This window comes from Clupea harengus, chromosome 10 (genome assembly GCF_900700415.2).
Source record: "Clupea harengus chromosome 10, Ch_v2.0.2, whole genome shotgun sequence".
NCBI lineage: Eukaryota > Metazoa > Chordata > Actinopteri > Clupeiformes > Clupeidae > Clupea > Clupea harengus.
The window spans coordinates 25,407,251-25,432,250 of NC_045161.1; the positions used below are offsets into that span (position 1 = coordinate 25,407,251).

The 25,000-nt window shown below is 48.4% G+C and overlaps 1 protein-coding gene across 6 annotated transcripts in view; it reads left to right on the forward strand.

The window, feature by feature from the left end:
- The window catches only part of szt2 (SZT2 subunit of KICSTOR complex), a 93,851-nt gene that overhangs the window by 47,925 nt on the left and 20,926 nt on the right, over nucleotides 1–25,000 (forward strand). For 5 of the 6 annotated variants that reach the window (XM_042708935.1, XM_042708938.1, XM_042708936.1 and 2 more), the window contains 14 exons: nucleotides 2,785–2,964; nucleotides 4,981–5,172; nucleotides 5,700–5,905; nucleotides 6,777–6,943; nucleotides 7,259–7,356; nucleotides 8,651–8,783; nucleotides 9,148–9,287; nucleotides 10,084–10,131; nucleotides 11,824–11,945; nucleotides 13,316–13,498; nucleotides 18,440–18,707; nucleotides 20,231–20,310; nucleotides 22,801–22,926; nucleotides 24,205–24,407. In XM_042708935.1, the coding sequence (XP_042564869.1) occupies nucleotides 2,785–2,964; nucleotides 4,981–5,172; nucleotides 5,700–5,905; nucleotides 6,777–6,943; nucleotides 7,259–7,356; nucleotides 8,651–8,783; nucleotides 9,148–9,287; nucleotides 10,084–10,131; nucleotides 11,824–11,945; nucleotides 13,316–13,498; nucleotides 18,440–18,707; nucleotides 20,231–20,310; nucleotides 22,801–22,926; nucleotides 24,205–24,407 (2,146 nt within the window). The remainder of the gene's footprint in view (nucleotides 1–2,784; nucleotides 2,965–4,980; nucleotides 5,173–5,699; nucleotides 5,906–6,776; nucleotides 6,944–7,258; nucleotides 7,357–8,650; nucleotides 8,784–9,147; nucleotides 9,288–10,083; nucleotides 10,132–11,823; nucleotides 11,946–13,315; nucleotides 13,499–18,439; nucleotides 18,708–20,230; nucleotides 20,311–22,800; nucleotides 22,927–24,204; nucleotides 24,408–25,000) is intronic. The other variant, XM_042708937.1, reaches the window with a different exon arrangement.

Below are 25,000 nucleotides of genomic sequence, written 5' to 3' on the forward strand. Positions count from 1 at the left end.
AACTTCCTACCCCACCCCGATCCCTGCCCCATCCCTGATCACCAGAGCGCCCTCTGCTGGACATGTAGTTGCGCTACCAGCCTTCACAGACTTTTGAAGCTCGTCCTCTGCCAGGCCAGGACAACCCCGCCAGCCCCATCCCCACCCGCACCCCCACCCTCCTGCATGACTCAGGCTTGTTTGTTAGTCGCCTCCCTGGCTGCCGTCTATGTGTGTATAGTATATGCGCTGCTGTGGCATTCTGGTATATCTGTCAAAAAAGTTGGGGAAAACAGCTAAATCTGTAGCAAAAAGTAAATATTTACCTTTTTTTATCAGATGGAGTTTTTGACCCTGGAGGAAAATATGACAGGGTTTATGATGGGAAGGTGGGATATTTCCAGGTCAGGGTGGTTAGATTCATTACGTGTGTGTGTGTGTGTGTGTGTGTGTGTGTGTGTGTGTGTGTGTGTGTGTGTGTGTGTGTGTGTGTGTGTGTGTGTGTGTGTGTGTGTGTGTGTGTGTGTGTGTGTGTGTGTGTGTGTGTGTGTGTCACAGAGCATGTTTTGTTCTGGGTGACGGTGGCCTGCTCTCTCTGTGTCACTGCTCTCTCACTCACCGAGGGTCTCCAGCTTCGGCCCTGTAATTGACTGATAGCCCCGCGCCTGCGGAGAGCACGATCCTTGTCTTGTAGATCGAGACCTGTCAGCTCCAAATCCTCCTTCCATCCACCCCTCTCCTCACACACACACACACATACACACACACACACGTGCACACACACGTGCACACACGCACAAACACACATCCTGCAGCCTGCTCCCTGTACGGCTGCAGCCATTAAAGTGACGGCTGTAGCAATCAGCGGCCTCATTGCCCTCGGCCACCCCGCACGCGCCCGTCACGGACAGCCTGTCAGGATAAGCCACTGTGGGACTGCAGAGAGAGAGAGAGAGAGAGAGAGAGAGAGAGAGAGAGAGGAAGAGAAAGGGAAGGAGGAAGAAGAAGGAGACATTGAGGACGACAGGGAAGGAAGAGATAAGTGAGGGAGAGAAAGGGGAATGGACAGAGGGAGGGCGAGAGAGGAAGGACAGAAAGGGGGGAAAGAAAAAGGAGAGAGAGGGAACATGGAGGAGAGAGAGAGAGAGACAGAGAGACCTTCTGTGTCCGTTTCAGGAGACTGTTTCAAAAAGCCATCTTGAGCCAAGAGGTCACCCGGCCGGCTGTCACAGCTCATCACGCACACACACAAAAACACACACAATCTCACACACACACACACACACACACACAAGCAGAAATATACACACAGAGATTCCAGCACAGGGAAATAGGGACAGTTTTACATTAACTCATTAACCCAACTGATGGCCACACAGGCACTCTCAGGAAGTCACACACACACACACACACACATACTGTAACAGAGGAGCACATGACACACACACTCACACACACATACTGTAACACAGGAGCACATGCCACACACACGCACACACACACACACACACACACACACACACACACACACACACACACACACACACTGAGTCAAGTGCAAATACATTGTACATGCACACATGTGCACATACTAAAGCTCACACATTAACTTTCAGAGGCCACAGCACATGATGAGAACAGGGGATACACACACACACACACACTTGTTAGAACTCTCTTCTCCATATTGACATATAGCTCGTGCACACACACACACACACACACACACACACACATATAAACACACACACACACTCACACACAAACACGTTATCACTCTCACACATGAGCTTTCTGAGGCATTGGCACGCAAAGAAGGGCAGGGGTGAGGGGAGTTGTGGTCTCACCCCAGATGTTTTATCATCATAAACTCCCTTTCTCACACACACACACACACACACACACACTTTCACACACTTTCACACTTTCCGAGGCATTGGCACACACACATTATCAAAACAACAGACCTCACTCACTGGCTGTTGGAGTCACGCACGACATCTGCCCCTGTGCTGTTGACTCTGTAGGCGGCGGGCGCTGTGGTGTGACTGGGGGAGGTGGTGTTAACGTTAGCGCCAGCCTCAGTGGGGACGGAACGACCGCTGTGATTTATGCCAGGTGACGCGATGCCTCACATCCGTGTCTGCCCGCGCCCCTCCCGGCAGTGGGCATCCATCATTCGCTGTGTGTGTGTGTGTGTGTGTGTGTGAGTGTGTTTGTGTTTGTGTGTGTTGTACTAATGGCATGCTCACATTCCAGCAGCCAGATAAATCCACACACAGAACATTACATTTCACCCATAATATGCTTTGTGTGTGTGTGAGCGCATGTGTAAGCGTGTGTGTGGGGTTGTGTGTATGAGTGTCCAATGTGTGTGTGAGAGCGCATTTGTCAGTGATGATGTGTTAGTGAGTCTGTGTGTGTGTGTTTGTGTGGATTTGCCATCAGGCGAGTGGTCTCCGTGTTGCTGTGTATTTATGAGATGAGTTACCGAGGCGTGGTGGGGCATTGATTGGGAGAAGATTTGAGGAGAAGAGTGCAATCACTGAACGGCGTGCAGTGGGCTTTGTGTTTTCTGCCTGATGATGTTCGACATTTTCATCAGAGAGCGCCGCTTACAAAAGCCCAATGTATTTACTGACACTATGAAAAAAAACTCGCATCAACTTCTTTCACCCACATGTCCAGTTAAAAGCTCAATCTGACATGACTGTCAAGGTGTAGTTATGTGATACTATGTTTCGGTGGCCATCAGGTACGGTGACTGATACTTGACCCCTGACCTTGTCTCTGTGTCTCCTCCAGGTATCGCCTGCATTGCCCTGTCCTTTGTCGACGCTGAAGGGCGCCCCCTACAGGTGCCTGCGCAGGATGGCACGTCTCCACTCAAAGGAAATGACGCCTCAGCCATCTCGCTTGAGCCCGACCAGTTTGACTCACTGACCACTGTGGTCAAGGTGGAGCCCTCCCACAGCCAAGTCCCAGGTGAGTTTCAGGGGTAGGCACACATAGAGGTGGAGGATGGCTCTCGCATACATGCTTTTTGTCTCTCTTAAATCTGTTTTATCGGCAGAAGTTATCTTCCTTAATTAAATCAATCCATCTAGAATGACTTTAGTTAGCCACTTAGCATGTTGGTTTTGTATTTATGAAGCATTTAAGGGGGGCGTACAGCATCAAGATGCATTGTATTAATGCTGAAATGTAATCTTCAATTCAATTCAATTCAATTCAATTCAATTCAGCGCCAAATCAATACAATTGTCTGAAGGCGCTTTAAACAGCCCAGAGCCTGAACCCCCCCTGGAGCAAACACAAAGGCGACAGGCAAGGAAAACCTTCCTCCTAACAGGAAGAAACCTTGAGCAGAATCTCGGTTCATAAGCGCTGGGGCCCATCTGCTTGGCGACGGCCAGGTAGAGAGGTAGAGATAGGAAAGAGGGGGGTGGGGGGGGGGGGGGTTGGCTGTAGGGAAAGGAGGAGAAAGGGAGGGGAGAGAATCAGAAACATGGCAGATGAATTCATACACATATCAGAATAAGCATGCTAGCATACATGTGGTAAATGTACACAATACATACAACATAAGATGGGAAGAGAGCTTTCAAGTGTTAGTGGGTATACAGTGTGCTCGTAAGGTTAAGGGTAAGTAGAGCAATGAAATAGAAAACTATGTTGATGGTGGCAATTCTAGTTTTATGCTCAAGAGTTCCTGTTGCTCAGCAAACACCAAGGTGATGGGTTCAGTTCCCACGTGTACTTGTATTGGGAGTCACTTTGGATAACATTGTATGATAAATAAATAGATATAAGAGTGAGTCCCAGAAGCTCATAGATTTGATCACGTTCAGGTGGTTCATGTATGAGCAATGAACTATAACGGCGTAGTGCTGACTGGACAGTATACTGTTGCAGATAGCTTAGCTATGGACACTGATTTCTGTGGAGACTGGTTTGCTATGGCCACTGATTTCTATGGAGACTGGTTTCTATGGAGACTGGTTTGCTATGGCCACTGATTTCTATGGAGACTGGTTTCTATGGAGACTGGTTTGCTATGGACACTGATTTCTATGGAGACTGGTTTGCTATGGACACTGGTTTCTATGGAGACTGGTTTGCTATGGCTACTGATTTCTATGGAGACTGGTTTGCTATGGACACTGGTTTCTATGGAGACTGGTTTGCTATGGACACTGGTTTCTATGGAGACTGGTTTGCTATGGACACTGGTTTCTATGGAGACTGGTTTGCTATGGACATTGGACACTGATTGACTAGTTTGCTATGGACACTGGTTTCTATGCGCTTCAGCCTTACTTAACTCGTCAGGGAGCAATGAAGAGAGGACACGAGAGGGTCCACAGTGTGCTGATTTTAGTTCATTGATTAATAGATTTATTTGGTCACTCCGATGCTATGATATTAATATTACTATTATACACTAATATTGGTTATGGTGAAAACATGGTCTGCTTAGTTCTAAACACATTACAGTGATGCATTTAGATGTCAACAAGATTAATAACCATTTTCCCCTACTTTAAAAACACATTAAAATAGTATTAATCTTGTTCTGTTGCCACATCACATAGTCCACGGGGATTCATCAGATTAATAAAGAAAAGTTTTGGTGCTAATTGGCAAACAGTGAATCATTGTGCATCACCAGTGGGGGAATATTTCCCTGAAAATAGCCCAAATTCTCAGATAGACTCAGGGGGCACTCGTGAGGTGTGATGGGGTAATTAATGCCCTACCTGAGCCGAGAGGTGCCCCTGTGGGCTTCATCTCTTCAGGAGAGGGGAGGGGTGGGGTGGAGGGAGGGGGGTTTGGGTGTACTTTAGACTCTACTGCTTTGTCTACTGTTGCACTTTTTCACTAGTTTGCCCTGATTCTTCGCTCTTATATGTACTCATTTGCCCTGACTTTCTTTCTTTCTCTCTGCCTTTCTTTCTTTCTTTCTTTTTTTAACGTCTCTCGCTCTCTCTCTCCCCCCAGGGCCCTATGTTCGTGTGCGGTTCGATGTGTGGGAGCAGGGTAATGTCAGCCCCCTCCAGCTGACCGACAAGCTGCGCAGTGCTCTGCGCCACGCCCTCTGTGATGTCATCATGGAGCTGCGGGTGCTGCCCAACCCCCTGTGCCAGGAGACGTTCTGCGTGCCCGCGGGCTCTCCCAGGGACGAGGCCCACAGTGAGGAACCAGTAGTTTTACTCTAAAGAGTTTCACCTCTGAAGTCTGCACTGTTCCGGATCATTCCTCTGCTCTGTGGTTACTGTGTAATAGCTCGTTTTAGTTTAGTTTTACGTTCGGTTTACCTTTAGTGCCATATAGATGCACATGTTCTGTTTCCTTTCCTCTTCTCTGTCTTCTCTCTGTCATGTTTTCTGTCTTTTGTTGCTCATACATTCATCTCTTCATCCCTTTGTTTTAGTTTTTTTATTTAGTCTTTTCCACCATTGCATTTACTCTTGTTTTAACAGCAGCGCTTGCTTTTCCTTGAGCTTCCCTCGGCAGCGCTCAACTAGCCTCAGGGTTTCTAGCAGGTTGTTGAGGTCATGTGGGATATTTTGGACACTGCACTTCTTATGCTCCGACAGACATGTTATTTTATTTTCCTGTGAGCTAGCCCCTCAATCACTGCAGTTCTCCAGCCTGAAAGCTCTCTAGCGCCCCCTGCCTGCCAAGCTCCCCATGCCTGCCTCCTGTCTCCCCCCCAGGTGTGCTGAGTCTACCCCAGGCTGCTACTAAGGAGGTACGTGAGAGCCCCCGGCGTCTCAGTGGAACTCAGAGCCTGCGGAGCAGCCCCTCGCCCCTAATCCTCAACAGCCTCTCCAACCCCCCGACCCCCAGCACCGGCACCAGCACCCCCGAGTCCACCACCCCGACCGGCAAGACCACCCGACGCAGCTTCTGGGAAATCCTGGTGAGTCCCTCATCACAAAACAACACCTTGAGGTGGGGTAAATCACTGTGTGATGGCATGGCAAATAAAATGCGGTTGCACACTGTATCGTCTACTTATCTTGACTTACAAATCAACAGCACCTGTTACCTTGAAAAGCATCATTCGGTTCTCCTAGAATTTTTCGACGGCACCGCAGCCAGTGCCAGAGCCAGAGCCAGAGCCGCTCAGAGTGTGCAGACAAGAGTGTGTGTGTGGGTGTGTGGGGGGCTGAAAACGCCTCATTAGTGACAAATTGGTCTCATTAATTAGCTCTGTCAGCAGCATTTCCTCTTTCGGATAACTTCATCGGCGGGTCAGGGCCGATGCGGGGCCTTTTGGGCCAAGTGTTTATGGGAGAGATGAGTGATGAAATGATTTGGGCTCGCCGGCACACCTTCCAGCAGGCTGCCATGTCAGTTTTAACAATGAGACGCTCTCTCTCCTCTCTCTCTCTCTCCTCACTCTCTCTCTCTCTCTCTCTCTCTCCCTCTCCACCTTTACCTCTCTCTCTCTCTCTTTCTCTCCCTATCTCCCTCCCTCTCTCTCCCTTTCTTTTCCTGTCTTTTCTATTTACGTCTCTCTCTTCCATTCTCTCTCACCTTCTGTACTCTCTACCTCTGTCCCTCCCTCTTTTCTCTCTCTCTCGCCCTGTGTTTTTTCTCTATATTTCATCCTGTGTGTCTTCCTTTCTCTTTCTTGGTCTGTTTCTTCTGTCTCTCTTTTGTTCTCCCTGTTTCTCTCTTTCTCTTTCTCTCTCTCTCTCTCTCTCTCTCTCTCTCTCTCTCTCCATCTTCCTCTGTGCCCCCCCCCACCCCTTTCTGTATCCCTCCCATTCCCTCCCTCTCTCCAGAGCAAGCCGGACTCTTCGGAGCTGAGCAGCCCCAAGACGACGGATGACATTATGCCGGAGCGGGGCGAGGATACCCGGGCCGGGCGGCGCCGACACAAGACCGAGATGGTCAAGCAGCAGTGGAGCCAGGAGAGGAACATGGCTGTGGAACTGGAACAGGCCCAGAGGTCCGCAGAACCCGGTTCCACCCATTCACATGCACACACACACACACACACACACAAGTTGGCTCATCAGTAAAATGTCTTTTCATATTTCAGCACTTCTTTTCATAGAAGTAAACTCAGCCAGCGCATGGTATTTTCCAAGCTTTTGATTTGATCAGCTTACAGGGTTTAATAGCACAAAAAGGATCGTGATAAAGAATGGAAAATACAAAAATGTAAAAGTGAAACGAATAATGGTAAAACTATCATTGATGAGTTGTCATGTCCTCGTACCCTGGGCAAGAAATCCTGTATTTTGTATTCTGCCCCCTGCAGGAGGCACGTGGTACAGCTGGAGGAGGGGGATGTGGGGACCCTGCACCCCATGTACCGGCTCACCTACCAGCCCTGGGTCGTGTTCATGGCCAAGCTGAGTGAGTTCTACTCCGCCGCGCTCCCGCCTCTGTGAGAGAGAACATGAACAGCACGGCCCTTTCTGCATGATCCTCCAAACTGCCGTGTGTTTAATGACCTTGGGCCCCTAATTTCATTGACGGGTAACACGGGCTGGCGACACGCAAAGTCTGCCGTGCGTGACGTGAAGCTAATTTAATCATTTCCACACACAGACGTGGGAGTTCCGTGTATAAACGAGTTCCTTCAAAGCAATGGCCTTTTCCATGAACCTAAATGATTTCATGTCGGGCAGACCTCCTGCACAGACCTCCTGCACAAGAACCTCCGTCTCCTCTGGTGGAAACGGAAATATGTTGTTTACTCGAACGATTACTGAGCTCCGTGTGAACTTTAGTATGGTATGGTCGAATCATTGTGATCAGCTGATAAAGAATGACTTCATCGCTACCATAACGGGATATAATAGCGGCATGCGCGTGTTATCGGCTACGTTCGCGTTGTCATGTTAATCTTTAAATAGACTTAGAATATTAATTGTTTACCAGGCTGGCCGCTAACAGGTGCAGCTGCGCTATATGCACTAATACCTCAAACCCATTTATGCTTGATTGAGCCTTCTTTGTGTCCATGAAATGAGCAAATATAGATATCGCCGCCTATTCTCACTGCACAGTGAAATAAGTTGCCCTATGAAATAAGGGCCCCTTCTCTTAGATGTGTTTCTCTTATTTGCTTTATGTAGTGTGGAATGTGCATATGTAGTGTGGTATGTACATGTTATGTAGTGTGGTATGTACATATGTAGTGTGGTATGTACATGTTATGTAGTGTGGTATGTACATATGTAGTGTGGTATGTACATGTTATGTAGTGTGGTATGTACATATGTAGTGTGATATGTATGTGTTATGTGGTGTGGTATGTATGTGTTATGTAGTGTGGTATGTACATGTTATGTAGTGTGGTATGTATGTGTTATGTATTGTGGTATGTACATGTTATGTAGTATGTTATGTAGTGTGGTATGTACATACGTATGTAGTGTGCACTGTACCAGACAGTTTGGTTGTACTGGGAACATTTAAGTCCAAGTCTAACTAAACCCCCCTCCCTCCTCCTCTCCTCTCCTGCTCCTCTACCTCTCCTCTCCTCTTTCCTCCTCTCCTCTCCTCTCTGCTCCTCTCCTCTCTTCTCCTCCTTCCTCCTCTCCTCTCTGCTCCTCTACCTCTCCTCTCTATTCCTTCCTCCTCTCCTCCTTCCTCCTCTCCTCTCCTGCTCCCTTGTTGTTTTGGGGGGTTTGTTTCCCGTCAGGCTGCCCGTCGATACAGCAGTGCACGGCTGAGATCACCTCCCACTTCCTGCTCCCTTCCATACTCACCGAGATCGCCGGCCTGGTCAGCTCTCTGGCCAGTGACACCTGCGTGAAGGTGTTTGAGAGAACCAGGTGGCTCTCTCCTCCCTCTTTAATCTTGATGTCACAGAATAGAATACAATTCTCCAGAGAATCAATGTCACTGAATAGAATTCTCTGGAATCTTAATGTCACTGAATAGAAATCTCTGAAATCTTAATGTCACTGAATAGAATTCTCTGAAGTCTTAATGTCACTGAATGTTGTAATTCAGAATCTTAATGTGCCAGACTAGATTTCTCCATAATCTTAAGGTCACGGAACAGAATTATCCAGAATGGTAATGCCGCCAAATTGATTGATTGTAAGCACTATGTTCTAGATGAAAATGTGTGTCATGAGTGGGCAGTGATGGGAGCGTATTTATTTATTTTTCTGTTTGTTTGTTTGTTTGTAGTTGTCCCCAGGGAGACATGTTTGTTCCCCTGCCTCACATCCAGCACACCAGCCAAACACCTGCGTCTTCCAGGAGCTTCATTCTGACTGGACGGAATTTCCACCAATGGCATTGTAGCACAGAGCAAGGCTCCTTCCAGGGTGAGTTGCACTGATATCCAATCTCCTGATATTTATTTTCCTCCCTCAATGTGTAGTGTTGTGTTTGTCTGCCCTTGATGCTGTTAAAGTAGTACAACATCATCTATTTGACACCAGATTTCACTGTGATTGTATTTGCTTTAGTGAAAGTCCCCACCTGCCGTCGTGGTCGAAATCACATCCAAAAGTATTACATTATGAACCGATTCATAAATTCTTAATTAGCCGACCACACACACGCGCATAGTATCACACTTGTTGCTCTGGACTCTGTGGTCAACAGTTGGCATGCTTCACTAAACATTTTGCAAATCAGTATACTAATGAATTTGCTACTGTTAATACTTTAGGCATTAATTAATCTTAATTTATTTATAATGCCAAAACCTTTAACAACAGTAGTTCATTTCCCCCTTCATATTAAAAGCTACTTGCATGACATACTAAAACTGCACTGTCATCTTGTAAGCTTCTGATATTAGCTTTTGGTTTAACCCAGATAAGGATGGCGTAAATGGACACAAAGTGATAGGATCCGACTCACACTGCTATCTGCTGCCATGCTTGCTCTATGTCGTCTTCTTGATTTGCTCTTCTAACAGATCTGTTTATCTTTTGGCTAGCATATCTTGTTCTCTCTGTCTGTGCCTAGCATTAGCTGTGTGTGTGTGTGTGTGTGTGTGTGTGTGTGTGTGTACTTACATGTGAGTGAGTATAAGTGTGTGAGTGTGTGTGTGTGTGTGTCTCACCGCCAGTTACAGCCATGCTATGTGTGCTCATTTCTGTTTGCCCACAGACGACAGTTCAGATGAGGAAAACCCTGCAGTGCTAAATAGGTTCACACGTAAGTCTGGTCCCCAGTGCTGGTGACGGGAATATCTTTGTTTGTTTACGCTATGAAAATAAACATTCAGTAACTATTGCACATAGGGTGATGGGATTACCATACTCTTGATAGGTTGTGTTCTGTACGTCTCCATGGTGGTGATAGGTTTTCATTTTTGTCTCTTCGTATCTAAATATAATTGAAATGTCAGAATTCATCACTATACCCTTAGGTGACTAGCTTGGCAAAGTATTGTATGTTTAGGATCAAACAAAAGCAGAAGATAAGAATCCGCAAACAAAGCAGGGGACTCTCCTGGCGATTATTCCAAGTCCTGTTTGTTTGTTTGTTTGTTTGTTTGTTCATAACCTTACGTAACGGTTCCCATAATTACTGCAAGTCTCCTCTCTGTTTTCACACCCACCCCTGCGCCACAGAAGCATTAGACACGATCGCTCCCACCACGTTAATTTACTAAGATGGGACGCGTTCAAAGAGCTTAAATCTCCAACAGAGATTAAACAGTTCAGTGCTCCGTCAGGAGAGCAAGAACTGGGGCTTTCTTTTTTTTAACGTCACTATTTCGCGTCTTAATTAATTATTTATTCTCTCGTTAATTCATCTTCTTGTCTTATTGCCCGCTCCAGGACGCACTCTGTTATTGTCTGTCAATGACTTTTTTTTAGTCCCAGTAACACTGGGTTATTTGAGGAAGTGTATGTGTGTGTGTGTCGGGAAAGGCCTTGTGAAAGCAGCTTTGTTGGTGTAGTGTGTATCACTCAGAAGTAGTGTCTTCTCACTCAAACCAAGCTGAATGGTGACAGATGAAGAAGGGTAAATTTAGCCCGTTCCTGGTGTATATTTAGAACACCGGGACAAATGAATCGATTCGCGGCCCCGCAAAGACACGTCTTTGCTCGGGGAAGGGGTGGAAGAAAAAAGGAAGGAAAAAAAATCAGCACATTTGTTTCTCTGCCTCTGCGAGCTTTAAAAGCAGAGCACTCTACATTTGTATTTCCTCTGCAAGTGAAGTTCATTTCACATGGCTACCTCATCTTCAGTTCTGCTCAGATTTATAGGCTGAAGAAGGGGGGGGTCTGTTATTTTTTTTAGGGGGCGGGGGGGATGGTGTATACCGAATAAAGAAGAAGAGCTTGTCCTCACTGCGCATCCTCCAAACTGCCCCAACGATTATAACCCGGCCCTCAGAAAAGCAGTCTTGACGTCGCTGTACGGGTTTGGCCCCAGGGCTTCAGGGACCCCCCGCTGTGCCGTTTCTCTGTGTTTATGTAATGAGCTCCATTTATGATTTTAATCTTAATAGCTTAATAGCTTTCCTTTTGAAAAAAAAATTCACAAAAAAAAATAGGTCTTTCCATTACGACGCCTATAGTTTAATCACACCCATCCTCCGCAGATACCCATGGGTACATGGGCAGATACCAGACCCAAAGGGTGGGAGACGCCGGGTGAACTGAGAACAGATATCAGCCCCAAAGGGTGGGAGACGCCGGGTGAACTGAGAGTTAGGGCTTATGTGGCCGTAAGGCTCGGCCCATCAAGCTCTGTTTAGCTTTTTTTTTTCTCTAGTGAGAGGTAGAGGGAGGCTAAATGAGCACCCATTTTGACTGCTATCTCTCCCTCTCCCTCTCTCTCTCTCTCTCTCTCTCTCTCCTGTCACCCTTCCCTGACCTCCCCCACCCCCTGCAGCTCATAAGGGGCTGCAGCGCTTCGAGGCCCTGGAGCAGAGCGACTGGTACAGCCCAGGCCAGACGGGCAGGGGGGTGGCGCCGCGACAGAGGTTCCTCCACATCCACGTCCAGGGAAAGAAGGTGAGACACGGGCAGAGATGGAGGGAGGGGGGGGGGGGGGGGGGGTAGAAGTGGAGGTGGTGGTGGGGGAGGAGGGGCGGTCTAAAGCTGATGGGGGCGGTTAAGTGAGATGGAGAAACAGGGGATGGGTCGGTAGGTACATTTGTCTTAATGCCATTTCAGCACCTATGGCTATGTTCATGGCAGGAAACGGTATTGTGAGTGAACTACTGGGAAGGGAGGCGGTGAATGATTAGGATTGATGATGGTGGCAGGGTGGAGGAGGAAGACCTGCATCAGACAGCGGGTCATATAGAGGCTCCTCCATCAGACACTTTGAATAAGATGGAGAGGGCTGGGGGGTTCGTATAGAGGCTCCTCCATGTAGACACTTTGAATAAGACGGAGAGGGCTGGGGGGTTCAGCGGGTCATATAGAGGTTCCTCCATCAGACAGCAGGTCGTATAGATGCTCCTCCATCAGACACTTTGAATAAGATGGAGAGGGCTGGGGTGGTCGTATAGATGCTCCTCCATCAGACACTTTGAATAAGACGGAGAGGGCTGGGGGGTTCGTATAGATGCTCCTCCATGTAGACACTTTGAATAAGACGGAGAGGCCTGGGGGGTCAGCTGGAGGTGACTGAGGTCAGTTTCTGCTAGTGGGGGGGTGGTGACGAGGACAAGGTTGAGTGGATGAATCATTGCACCTCACCTGACTACACCCCACCTCACCCCCCTCGCTGTCTACTGCGTAAGGCTGCTGCTGCTGCATGAAATGGCAGGTTATGGGGAGTGTAATCCAGATCTGTTTTATATTTCAGCTCTGTCTTTTCTCAGGCACATATGACTGAGCTCATTGTGCACTCAGAACCTCTTTGCCTCTTGCTAATGCCCTTGGTGTATTTAGTTTTGTTTTTCTGTTATTCTGCTTTTTAATTTGGTTCTCTGCGAGGTGTTGAATGCCGCTGACTGTGACGCATATTTTGTACTGTGCTGCATAAACAAACTGCTTCTCTTTTCTTCATCTTCTTTCTCATCTTTTTCTTCTTTGTACTCTCTGTACCTCACGCTAATTCTCCTTCTACTTCTGTGCTCTCTCTCTCTCTCTCTCTCTCTCTCTCTCTCTCTCTCTCTCTCTCTCTCTCTCTATGTGTATGTGTCTGTCTCTGTCTCTGTCATTTTGTCTCTCTCACTGTCTTTTTCTCTCTGTGTGTATGTTTCTGTCTGTCTGTCTGTCTGTCTGTCTCTCTCTCTCTCTATGTGTGTGTGTGTGTGTGTGTATGTGTCTGTTTTCTCTCTCTCACTCTCTCTCTGTGTGTATGTGTCTGTCTGTTTGTCTCACTCACTCTCTCTCTCTCTCTCTCTCTCTCTCCCTCCCTCGTTCTCCAGGTGACCCTGTATGCGTATAACTGGTCGGTGGATCTGGGCGGGTCCCTGAACCGTGGCCTGGTGCGTCTGGTGCAGTGGCAGAACGCCAGGGCTCATGTGGTCAACTGCCTGCTCAACCAGAAAATGGGCCTCTTCCACCACTACTGCTTCACAGACATACCAGCCCATGAAGACCTCAAACAGGTAAGGATGCACACACACACACACACACACACACACACACACACACACACACACACACACACACACACACAGACGGACAGACAGACAGACACATACCGTAACCACATTGGCTTTATATTGTGCAAAACAATGGTGAGATTTTGAAGGCATGTAGAAGAAGGAGGAGAAGTTGAGAAGCTGACAGACAGATAATATTAATAATAAATTATTGAGTTAATTTAAGTTAAAGTGAGGTAAATCAGTATTTATATTAAAATACAGTTAATGCAGTTAGAGTATACTAGTTTAAGATAAATAAATATGAGATGGGTTTTAGCATCTTCTGATGAAATGCACACTTAGATGCTTGGGCACACTTACTACACCGACACGAGAGGATAGTGTTTCATCAAAGCTTAAGCACTCACAAAATAAACAGGATGTCTTCACTGCAAGTCTTTTCCCCATGGTCATTCATTTAGCCACTGAATTACATTATCACCTGTACAGACTATTTACAAACATACAGTAGTGCGAACACACACACACACACACACACACACACACACACACTCACACACTCACACACACTCACACACTCACACACACACACACTATGTCAATCCCTTCAGATGTGACCTCTCCCATCATGTACTGCTGCGCCTTTGGGATTCTCCAGCCATAGCCTGCTGTTCGCTGTCATCTCTTTCTATTCAAGTCACTTTAACATTCTAATCTAGAATTCAACTCTCCTCCCACACGCCTAGCAAATGCGAGCAGTGAAATGTGAGACTTTACAATCTAAATCTCTAAAATATTCTGCCTGCATTAAAACATTTTTTTTATAAATATTGCTTAAGTGTACAAAACAAACTTGTGTGTCTCCACTCTCCACTAAACTCAGAAATGCTGCTACAGACGGCAGTGTGTAATAATTCACGTTGTTGAGTGTGGATGACGTTAATATTTCACGCCTGGATGAGCAGCAAAAGCGCAGTGTATTGGCTGAGTCAGTGCCAACGTGAAGTCAGAAATCCACCAGTACTCCTGTAAGCGAGCGCGCACACACACACACACACACACACACACACACACACACCCCACCACCAGTCCTCCTGTAAGCCCCGCGCCTCAGAGGCCCCTCAGCAGCCAGGGTTCTGGTCGGCCACGTTTGAAATGCACAGAAGCACGGCGCGCCGTAAAACAGTCCCCTTCATCTGTTTCCTGTCTATTAAGATTGACGAAAGACAGATGTCGAGCATGGGGATGACACAAGCATCTGGCTTTTTTCTTTTTTTTTTCTCGGAGAAAGAAATCGGATTTGATCAAAATGCTGTCTAAACTTGTTTAGGGTCTCTGTTCAGTGTTAACCACCCCTCCCCACTGGCTTGCCATGAAGGGTCTCAGCGGGGCCTTTCATTCTTGGCCCTCTTTTGTCTGTCTGGTTATCGATTGTGGATGTCAGGCGTCTTGAACTACGGCTCTCGGGCTTCCCGTTTATATATTTTTTTCGTGTTTTTATTTATTTTTTGCACGCAAGAAGCTGCCAAGTCAGCGGATTGTTGGCCTGACCGTTCTGGGACGGACTGCCTTAGAGTGTGGTGCGTTTGATGTGAAACGTTTACCCCCCCCCCCGCCCCCACCTTCCTTCAAGCATTCCATCTGCGACGGCTTCGCTCTAATAAATGCCCGTGTTCCCCGCGGAGTCCTTTGAACGGGTCATAACATCAGTCGCCGCAGCCTAATCCGCGGCTCTGGCTTGTCGCCATGGAAACGCGTTGGCTCACGATCTCTGTGTATTCACGGTGTATCCCTGCGGAATTTCTGACAGCGCGGGAGCCGGTGTGACATCCAGATGCATTGTGGGAGGTTTTAGGTGACCGTTGTGACCTCCTGCGCTCTCTCTTTGTAGCTCTCTCTTTCTAGCTCTCTCTTTCTAGCTCTCTCTCTCTTTCTCTCTCTCACACTGTGTGTGTGTGTGTGTGTGTGTGTCTGTCCACCCAGCTGGATTTCGGGACTCCGGGTTTACCATGCCAAGTTGCCTGTGCTCTGGCCTTTGATGGTGAAACGGTGCCCTAGATTATTCCCTGTCTCTGATCATTCCCTCCACACACCCCTCGCTCCCGCTGCTTGTGACACGCCTGCACCGAGGCCTCCGCGCCTCTCTCCTCTTTTGATCCCCTCACCCTCTTTTTTTTTTCTCTCCACCTTTGCAGTCTGCCCTCTTGTATTTTCTGACTCAGTTTGATATACTGTAAGGAGTTGGGTAGGGGGACAAGGAGAGAGTGAAAGAGAGCGCGAGGGAGGGGGGCGGGGGGGGCGGAGATCCCTTCTGTGTTGTTCTCCTGAAGACTGGAGTGTTTTTTGCGGAGAAGAAAGATCATGAAAAAGGAACAAAAGAACTGCTTCTAAACTAACCGTAGTGATGTAACTCTGAAGGAATATTGCACCATTCTCCAGTGCATTCTTGTCGTTATGAGTCGTTGTGTTTCATTAAGTTAAGTGAAGTTCTCTTTGTTTACATTTCACAGGGCCAAAACCGTAAACAAACGCAATATAATGCCTGAAACTGAAATATGAACAGCCGTAGACTGAGCAGGAGTATCTGGAACTACTTCATTATCCCTGCAGACTAATATCACTCATCTAGAAGCAACTTTATTTCTTAACAAATCAAAAAACACTGCCCCTCTGTAAACAGACTTGATTCAGCTGATCAAAATGACTGGCCAAACCCCTGAACGGCTTCATCCTCACCGTGAAGCTGTGGGGGAGAGACTGGGCAGCCCTACTTTCCCTGCTCCAGCGTTGAGAGTGTCTGAGAGGTGCTGAGGAGAGGAGTGCGGTCATCATCATTCAGTGCGGTCGGTCGGTCAGTCCTCCGCAGACAGATCTCTTCAGGGAGGCTTGTCCTTTTGACTCCCCTGCTTTATCCTGCATTACAAGTGGAGAACGGAGCGGCCCTGCATTCAGCTGAATCCCTCATGCAAACCTTGACAGCCCCTGAGAGCTTTGTGCCATCTGTGGCATCGCAGGACAGTCCAGCGCACAAACACTGAACCAGCCTGGAGACGAAAAACAACCGCCACCACCAAAACCCACAAAAAGAAAACTTTCTCTTTTCTCTTTCTTCTCTCCTTCTCTCTCGCACTCTCTTTCTTTCTCTCTCTCTCTCTCTTTGATTCTCTCTCTCTCTCTCTGTCTCTCTCCCCCCCAGTCTCTCCACTGGCCCTGGCTCGTGTCTTTAGCCGCTCTTCCGCTAATGAGCGCGGACAGAAGGCAGACTCAGCACGGCAGAAAATTTGCCCCCGCCGCCAATCATCTGCCAGGCCCTCGGTGGCCTGCGAGGAAGAGCATCGGGCACCAGTGCCCACTCTCGCCAACGTCCCCCCCGCCCCCTCTCCCCACGCGCCTGCAGGCGTCCGTCCGGCTCGCTGTGCCATGAACGGGCAGCGTGGACATCTGGACATCCAACCCCCCCCCCACCCACTATATGCCCTTCACCCACAACCCGTCAACTCTCCCCATCCAATCGCCCCCCCGCCCCCACACTGACTGTGCCCCGCAGTAACTGCCCCCTGCTCCAGTGGGTACTAACTCAGGGGGATCCGTAAGTGGAGAGGAGCGGAGTTTGGGGCATGTTAGCCTAGTGTGGTCCTAACGCTCAACACACACACACACACACACACACACACACACACACACACACACACGCACACATAGACAGCCTGCTGAAGCTGAAGTTCCAGTGCTCATTTAGAGCGAGCGTGTTTAATCCCCAAAGCCCTCGCTTGCTCTGCCAGAGGATCAGGCTCCTCTTAATTGAGCCATGAAAGACTAAGGGGAGCAAAAAAAAAAAAAAAAAGCTTCACTTAATTTTTTGTGTGTGTGTGTTTGTATATGTGTGTATGTGATGTGTGTATGTGATGTGTGTATGTGATGTGTGTGTGTGTGTGTGTGTGTGTGTGTGTGTGTGTGTGCGTGTGCGCGTGCGCGCGCGTTCATTTTTACAAGTTTACTAATGAATCCTCCTCCCAACGACTGAACAAAAGTTCTTAATTGAATTTCTCTGCCTGTGCTGTCATGTTAAACAGGGATGTAGGGAAGGGTTAACGGAGGAGAAGGCTTTTCTTTCTTTCCGAGATGCTCTTTGAAATGAGTGGAAGGGGCTGACTCCAGGCACATCACATGAAAGAGAGGGGGGTGAAGTGAGAGACACTGGCTCTCTGGGGACCTTCCCCCCGAAGGCCCAGCACTTTCAAAAGAGCAGAGATGATGATGATGATGGTGGTGGTGATGGAGAGTGAAGGTGGGGGTGGGGGTTGATGGGGTCGGGGGGACTTTCCATGTTCCTGAAAACAAGCAAGTTGCAACACGCATCAGGGGGCAAATACCGATTTACTCACTTCACATCATTCCTTCTGTCTTGCACACCTGTTCCCCCCTCTCGTTCTCTCTTGCTCTCTCTTGCTCGCTCTCTCTCTCTATCTCTATCTCTCTCTCTCTCTCTCTCTCTCTCTCTCTCTCTCTCTCTCTCTCTCTCTCTCTCTCTCTCTCTGTCTCCTATGTGTCTTCTCCCTCCACTTTCTCACACCTATATTCTCTCACTCATCTTCTCTTTCTTTCCCTTTGGTCTCTTTCTCTCTCATTTCACTCCCTCCTTCATGAGTCTTCTCTCACCTTCTTTCTTTCTTTCTTTCTTTCTTTCTGTCTGCCGATCTGTCAGTCAGTCTGTGAGTCAGTCTGTCTGTTGGTCTGTCTGTCTGTCTGTTGGTCTGTCTGTCTATCTGTCTATCTGTCTGTCAGTCAGTCTGTCTGTCTATCTGTCTGTCTGTGGGTCTGTCTGTCTGTTGGTCTGTGTCTGTTGGTTGGTCAGTCATTCGGTCAGTTCCATCCCTCACATGCTTGTCCGTCTCTCTCTCTCTCTCCGTCTGTCTGTCTGTCTCCCCCTGCTCTCCTTAGGAGCCCAACCCGTTCCTGAACCCCACCATGGACGCGGAGGCTCTTCTCCGTAGCCCCGTGCCGCCGGTGCCCAGCAAGGAGCAGGGCCGGCTGGGCAGCTCGTCTCGCGGGCTGCCCCCGCTGCACTTCCCGGCGGACCTGGTGCCTTTCGACGAGGCCCTGCGGGACGTGGGGGCCCTGCGGCCCCTGGCCAGCACACAGGAGGGGGCCGACGTGGTGGCCCGGCACGGCTCCCAGCTGCTGGACGTCAAGGCATCCGAGCGCAGAGGTTGGACAACATACATCTAACACGCATGCAGACACGCACACACAAATACACACGCACACACAAATACACACAGAAACAATCTCACACTTACACAACACGTGTACATATACACACACATGCACACATAAAATACACACAGAAACACACTCACATGCACACACATATGCAGACACATATGCAGACAGAAACAGACTCACACTTACACAACACACGTACACACACACACACATACACATGCACACAGAAACACACTCACACTTACACAACGAACGTACGCACACACACAGAAACACACTCACACTTACACAACGAACGTACGCACACACACACACACACACACACACACACACAGATACGCATACAAATACAGACAGTACTTGCATGCATGGCAATAGACACATACATTTAAATACCCATTCAAATACATGGTACCACACATCCCACACATACACAGCCTCCACATTTCCATGGTCACAAACACTTACATTAACTCACATTCACTTTTGACACACAGACACACACAGACACACACAGACACACACAGACACACACAGACACACACAGACACACACAGACACGCAAACAGGTCAAGGTCACCAAGTTCAGACACCTGTCACACTCAGTCATGCTTGCACGCACACACACACTGGCACGGCTTTCAAAATCCGCTCGCTTCGCATGCCCTTGAACTGCAGATTTCTCATTACCTCTGGAGGGAACAAAACAAGTAGCTTGAGACCCCATTACGGCTTAATTGGCTTGCCACAGAGTATTTGAATGGGCTATTATGACATTAGTTTAATGTTTTTTTTTACAGTTCCACCAGACATATACTGTGGCACATTACTTCTCCCCTGCCTCTAACTATCAGCACGTTCGCCCAAGATGTTGTTTTTCTTTGTCGTCAATTCAATTTGGCTTTCCGATGGAAAATTGTTATCTGCTATTGATGATGCGGTGTCGCTTTCACATCTGATCCGACCGAAATAAAAAGGATGGGTATGTTCTGTATGTTCTCCATGGACAAGATTGTGGTTCTCAAAATCAGCTTTAGTACGAGAGAGATCATTTGATTTAGTGCTCGGAGAGCAATATTGTGGCTCTCCAATCAACCTTATTCAATAAGTTTGATAGGTCTATTCTTTACTGTTTTTACAGACTAGAGTGTGTTTCTCGAATCATCTTTAGTGTGCAGGATAGGCCTATTGATATGTTCTATATTCTATGTATTCCATATATCTATGGCCTATATTTTGGTTCTGAAATCAGCTTTACTACATGGGATGGGTTCTACACTCCTTATGGAGTGATGATCCCAGATCAGACCAGGTCTGGCGCAGATCCGTGTCAGTCGTCAGTCGGTACTGATAGGAGACAGGTGTCTCCCTCCGAGGGGACGAGTGTATGTGTGTGTGAGTGTGTGCTTAAGTGTGTTCATTTCTTTGTGTGTGTGTAGGTGCGTGTTTGCGGCTGCCTGTCACTCAAAGTTCTGAAGCTGAGAATGTCTTGTCTTGTCTCCGCAGAGATTGAGAAGCAGTGTAAGATCGAGAACCTGTTTGTCACGTGGCAGCAGAGGTCGGCCCAGTCCAACATGCCCATATCAGTGAGTCTTTCTTTCTCTCTCACACACACACACACACACATACACACACACTTCCTCTCTCAGGCCAACATGATCGTATCAGTGAGTCTTTCTTTCTCTCTCACACAGACACACACACACACATGATTTTATTCTATATACACATATATACTGTATATGAATGTTTACTCGCAGGCAAGTGGACACAAAACATTTCTATCACTGCACACTCACAATCTTTGACAAACGACAAACCGTTCCCAGAACAAAATACACCAACATGTCAAGCTGTGTGCACAGACACACACACACACACACACACACGCACGCAAACACAGACACACACGCAAACACACACACACATACACAGAAACACATATCTCAGGAATATCTCTGTCTTATTTTTACAAACTCACCCACACCTCTAAATAGATCTCAGCCTTGCGCCTGGTCTCACAGCTTTGAGAGCTGCTAAATTGACTTTGTCCCTTGTGAACTCCGCATTTAGCATATTCTCTCCCTCCATCCGTCCATCCCTCTATCCCTCTCTCCATCCCTCTATCCCTCCCTCTCATTGGGATGCACTGAGAAGTAGCACTGCATGCCTGGTTGCTGCCTGTCACAGCGGAAACTCTCAGATTGCTCTTCATTTGGCAGCCAGAGAAATGACCAATTAGCCCCGAGCACCTAAATGCCTGCGAAGAGCCTGGGGGGTGGTTTTGGGGGGAGTGGTGGGTGTGTGTGTGTGTGTGTGTGTGTGTGTGTGTGTGTGTGTGTCTGTCTGTCGAGAGGGGTTCTGATTGAGGCTTATTAATGTGTGATGGTAATGCAATGTTGTACAGCCAGCACTCCACACACAGAAACCACACAACCACACAACATTTCTCTGACCCACCCTGTGACTGCTCCCGCTGAGTGACCTCGGTCAAATATTAACATTGCATGCAGGCGTGCACATAGAAACACACACTCACACAAACACACACACATACAGAGTGCAGCAAAGACATACACATACACGCTGTCGCTCACACACACACACACACAGACACACACACTCACACAAACACACACACACATTGAGTGCAGCAAAGACATACACATTCACGCTGTCGCTCACACACACACGCACGCACACATATGCACAATACCTAAATGAAGACACTCAGACACAGTCCCCCATTCACACACGGCAGTGTTAGACACTGGCACTCACTCATGCTGGTATTCATATGAACACCTCCATGTACACACACGTACCCACCACATGCTCACTCACTCGCTAACTCATCAGTCACAGATGAGCATGTTGATGGTACATGGAAGCGTTCACACACTAATGCTTACACACACGCACATTCACACTCACACACACACACACTCACGCACACACACGTGCACACACACACACGCGCGCGCACGCGGACCAGGTACCACTATTGCTAGTGTAATGACATGAGGAGAGGAAATGAGCATTAGCAGGCCTGGTCACACTCGCTCAACCTCCAACTCTCTCTTACTCTCCCTCACTCTCTCCCTCACTCTCTCTCTCTCTCTCTCTCTCTCGTCTCTCTCTGAGGCTACCTTGTAGATCAGTCACCCTGTCTTTTCCCTGGATTACACCGATCCATCTCCACCTTGAGATCCATGCCTGTCCCTCCATTCTCAGGGCCCCCGCCCCCCCCAACCCCCCAAGGCCCCTGGAGCATATGGCCTTTTATAAGTGGGGGGGGGGGGCATGCATGTAGCCATGACCCCTGATAAATGAACGGTTCATCTGTAGAATGAATGGAGCGGGTCATATGTGGAAGATGGATATGTTAATGGTGGTGATGTGACACACATACACACACACACACACACACACACACGCATGGTGCCCGTGATGAGCCTGTGACAGTGATAACGCATCTGTCCCGTTCAGAGGGGCTGAACTGACATGATTGACACGGGCGATTCTTCATGCGGCCGGTGAGAATGGAGCTGGCATTTGTGTCTGAATATGCTTCATGGATAGATTGTGTGTGTGTGTGTGTGTGTGTGTGTGTGTGTGTGTGTGTGTGTGCATTACTGTGTGAACGGTGCTGGCGTTTGCCTTGAAAGAACATGATGGGATATTGTGTGTCAAAGTGATTACAGTGTGTGAATAGGCTTCATGGATAGGTGTCTGTTAGTGTGTAGGTGTGTGTGTGTGTGTGTGTACATGCATTACTGTGCTTAGTGTTTTGTCTTTCGGGAATGTCAGAACACGGTACAATTGTAATGACAAAAATGTTTCACTCTAAAACTCTACATTGTGTGTTAAACACCTAGAGGTAAAGGTTTGGTACCTGATGTTTGTTCAAAACCAAAAACAGCACTGAGGTGTTGCGTGCTATGTGTGTGTGTGTATGTGCATATCATTCGTGTGTGTGTGTGTGTCTTTGTGTGTGTGTGTGTGTGTTTGTGTGTTTGTGTGTGTGTGTGTGTGTGTGTGTGTGTGTGTGTGTGTGTGTGTTCTTCCCTCCGCAGGTGGCAGATCTGGACACCCTGAAGCAGTCGTCTCGGCTGGTGCACTACTGTGCCACTCCACTGCTCTTTGACCCTGTCTTCCGCAAACAGATCCAGGAAGAACAGATAGTCCAGCCGCCCGTCAAGGTGACTGTCGTCTCTCACACACACACACACTCACCCACACACACACACTTTCACACAGGTGTACACACACACACACTCACATGCTCATGCTCACACTCACGCACACACACACACAAACACAGACGCAAGCACACACACATACATACATGCACACGGCAGGTATGACTGGCATCATACACACACAAAACCCCACATGCACATAGCCTTGTGTCAAGGGGCCTTTCTGTCTAACTCTCTCAAACACACATACACACAGACACACAAGGTGACTTCTCACATCCACACACACACACACAGTAACCAGTCAGAGCAGATGCAAGTCTAAGTTGCTTTTGTGTGACATTCACACACACACACACACAGATGTAGAGCACACACACACATACACACAAACTGCTCACACGCACTTAAGGTCTCCATTTTGTCCCAAGTACAAGTCTAAGTTACTGTGGTATGACAGACACACAGACACAGACACACACACTCCACTCCCTCTGGTGAAGAATGTTCAGCAGTGTTGTATATTACCCTATCTGCCCCCAATGCCCCCCCCCCCCCCCCCCCCCCCCCCCCCCCCCTGGGCCCCTGAGTGCCCCTCTGGCCTGGCTGGAGTTTCACACACCAGCGCTGGCCCTCAGCATCTGCTTCATTTAGCCGTGCGAGCTCCTCCGACCCCGGGCCAGGGTCCCTAACAGTGACACTCCACCACGCCTCACACTCCCTAACACCCTCACACCCTCACGCTCCGCTGTGCCCGGGCCATCGCCCAGTAGGCACCGTGTGTGTGTGTGTGTGTTTGTGTGTGTGTTTGTCCGTGACTTTCTACGTGGCATGAGGGTTGCCATGTCACCAGCTCTCTTCCAGCGGCTCTCTTGCTCACAGGCTGGTGGCCTCGCCCTCTCATCCTCTTCCTCTTCCTCCTGATCTGTTACTTTTGTTTGCTATTTGTTCAGTAGTCTCTTGATCTCTTTTCCTTACTTTCTCATGTTTAGAAATGGAGTGTTTGGAGAAATCGGTCTTTTCTAAAAACAAACACATTTGTATACATTTATGCATTTAAGCAATTTTTTTGTATTCACATGGTCTCTCTCTTCACTTTCCAACTCTATCTCTCTCTCTCTTTGCCTTTTTTTCTCATTCTCTACTTTTTAACTCTATATCTCTCCTTTTTCTTGCTCGTACTCTTACTCTCTGTCTTTCTAACCAACTCTGTCACTCTAACTATGTCTGATTCGGTCCTTCTCTCTCTCGCTCCCTCACTCCCTCCCTCCCTCGCAGCGGCGCCATCGCTCCAGCGACTCCGCGGCGTCGGGTCGGGACCGGAGCTACAGCACGGACTCGGCCGAGACGCTGCCCAGCCGGCTGCGCGAGGAGCCCTGGCTGCAGGACATCTCCAGCACCTTCCTGCAGCAGTACGTCCAGTACCTGCAGAGCATGGGCTTCATCCTCGTGCAGGTCCGACCCCAGTCCCCCGCGCGCAGGTACGTACCGGAGAGGTGGGGACTAGGAGGGGGGGAGGGGGGTAAGAAGGCAGGGGGTAACCCCCGGAGGGCTGGGTGGCGGGAAAGCAGAGAGAGAGGGAAGCAAGGGGAACCTAGAAGAGTTCTTGGACATTTCATTAGAGGTCCTTAAGAAGTCATGGAAACATTTTGAAATGTTGTGAATGAAAATGGGTGGGAACCCTGAGAACTAGAACTAGAGAACTAGAAGTGTCAGGGGAACTGGTGTGGGATCAGGGGAACTGGTGTGGGATCAGGGGAACTGGTGTGGGATCAGGGGCAACACCAAAACTCCAAAGTGCAACCAGAGGAGCAGGAAGAGAAAGGCACTGTGAAAATACAGAAAGGACAGGGGATTGGTAGGGATTGGTGGGGATTGGTGGGGATTGGTGGGGATTGGTGGAGATTGGTGGAGATTGGTGGAGATTGGTGGAGATTGGTGGTGGGGATTGGTGGTAGGGATTGGTGGTGGGGGAGGGAGGGGTTAAGGGCCCCAGTGGACTGATCTGGATTGACAAAATGTATGGATTAAACAAATCTTAAAACAAGAAAGGAAATGGTTAAAAAAGATCCTA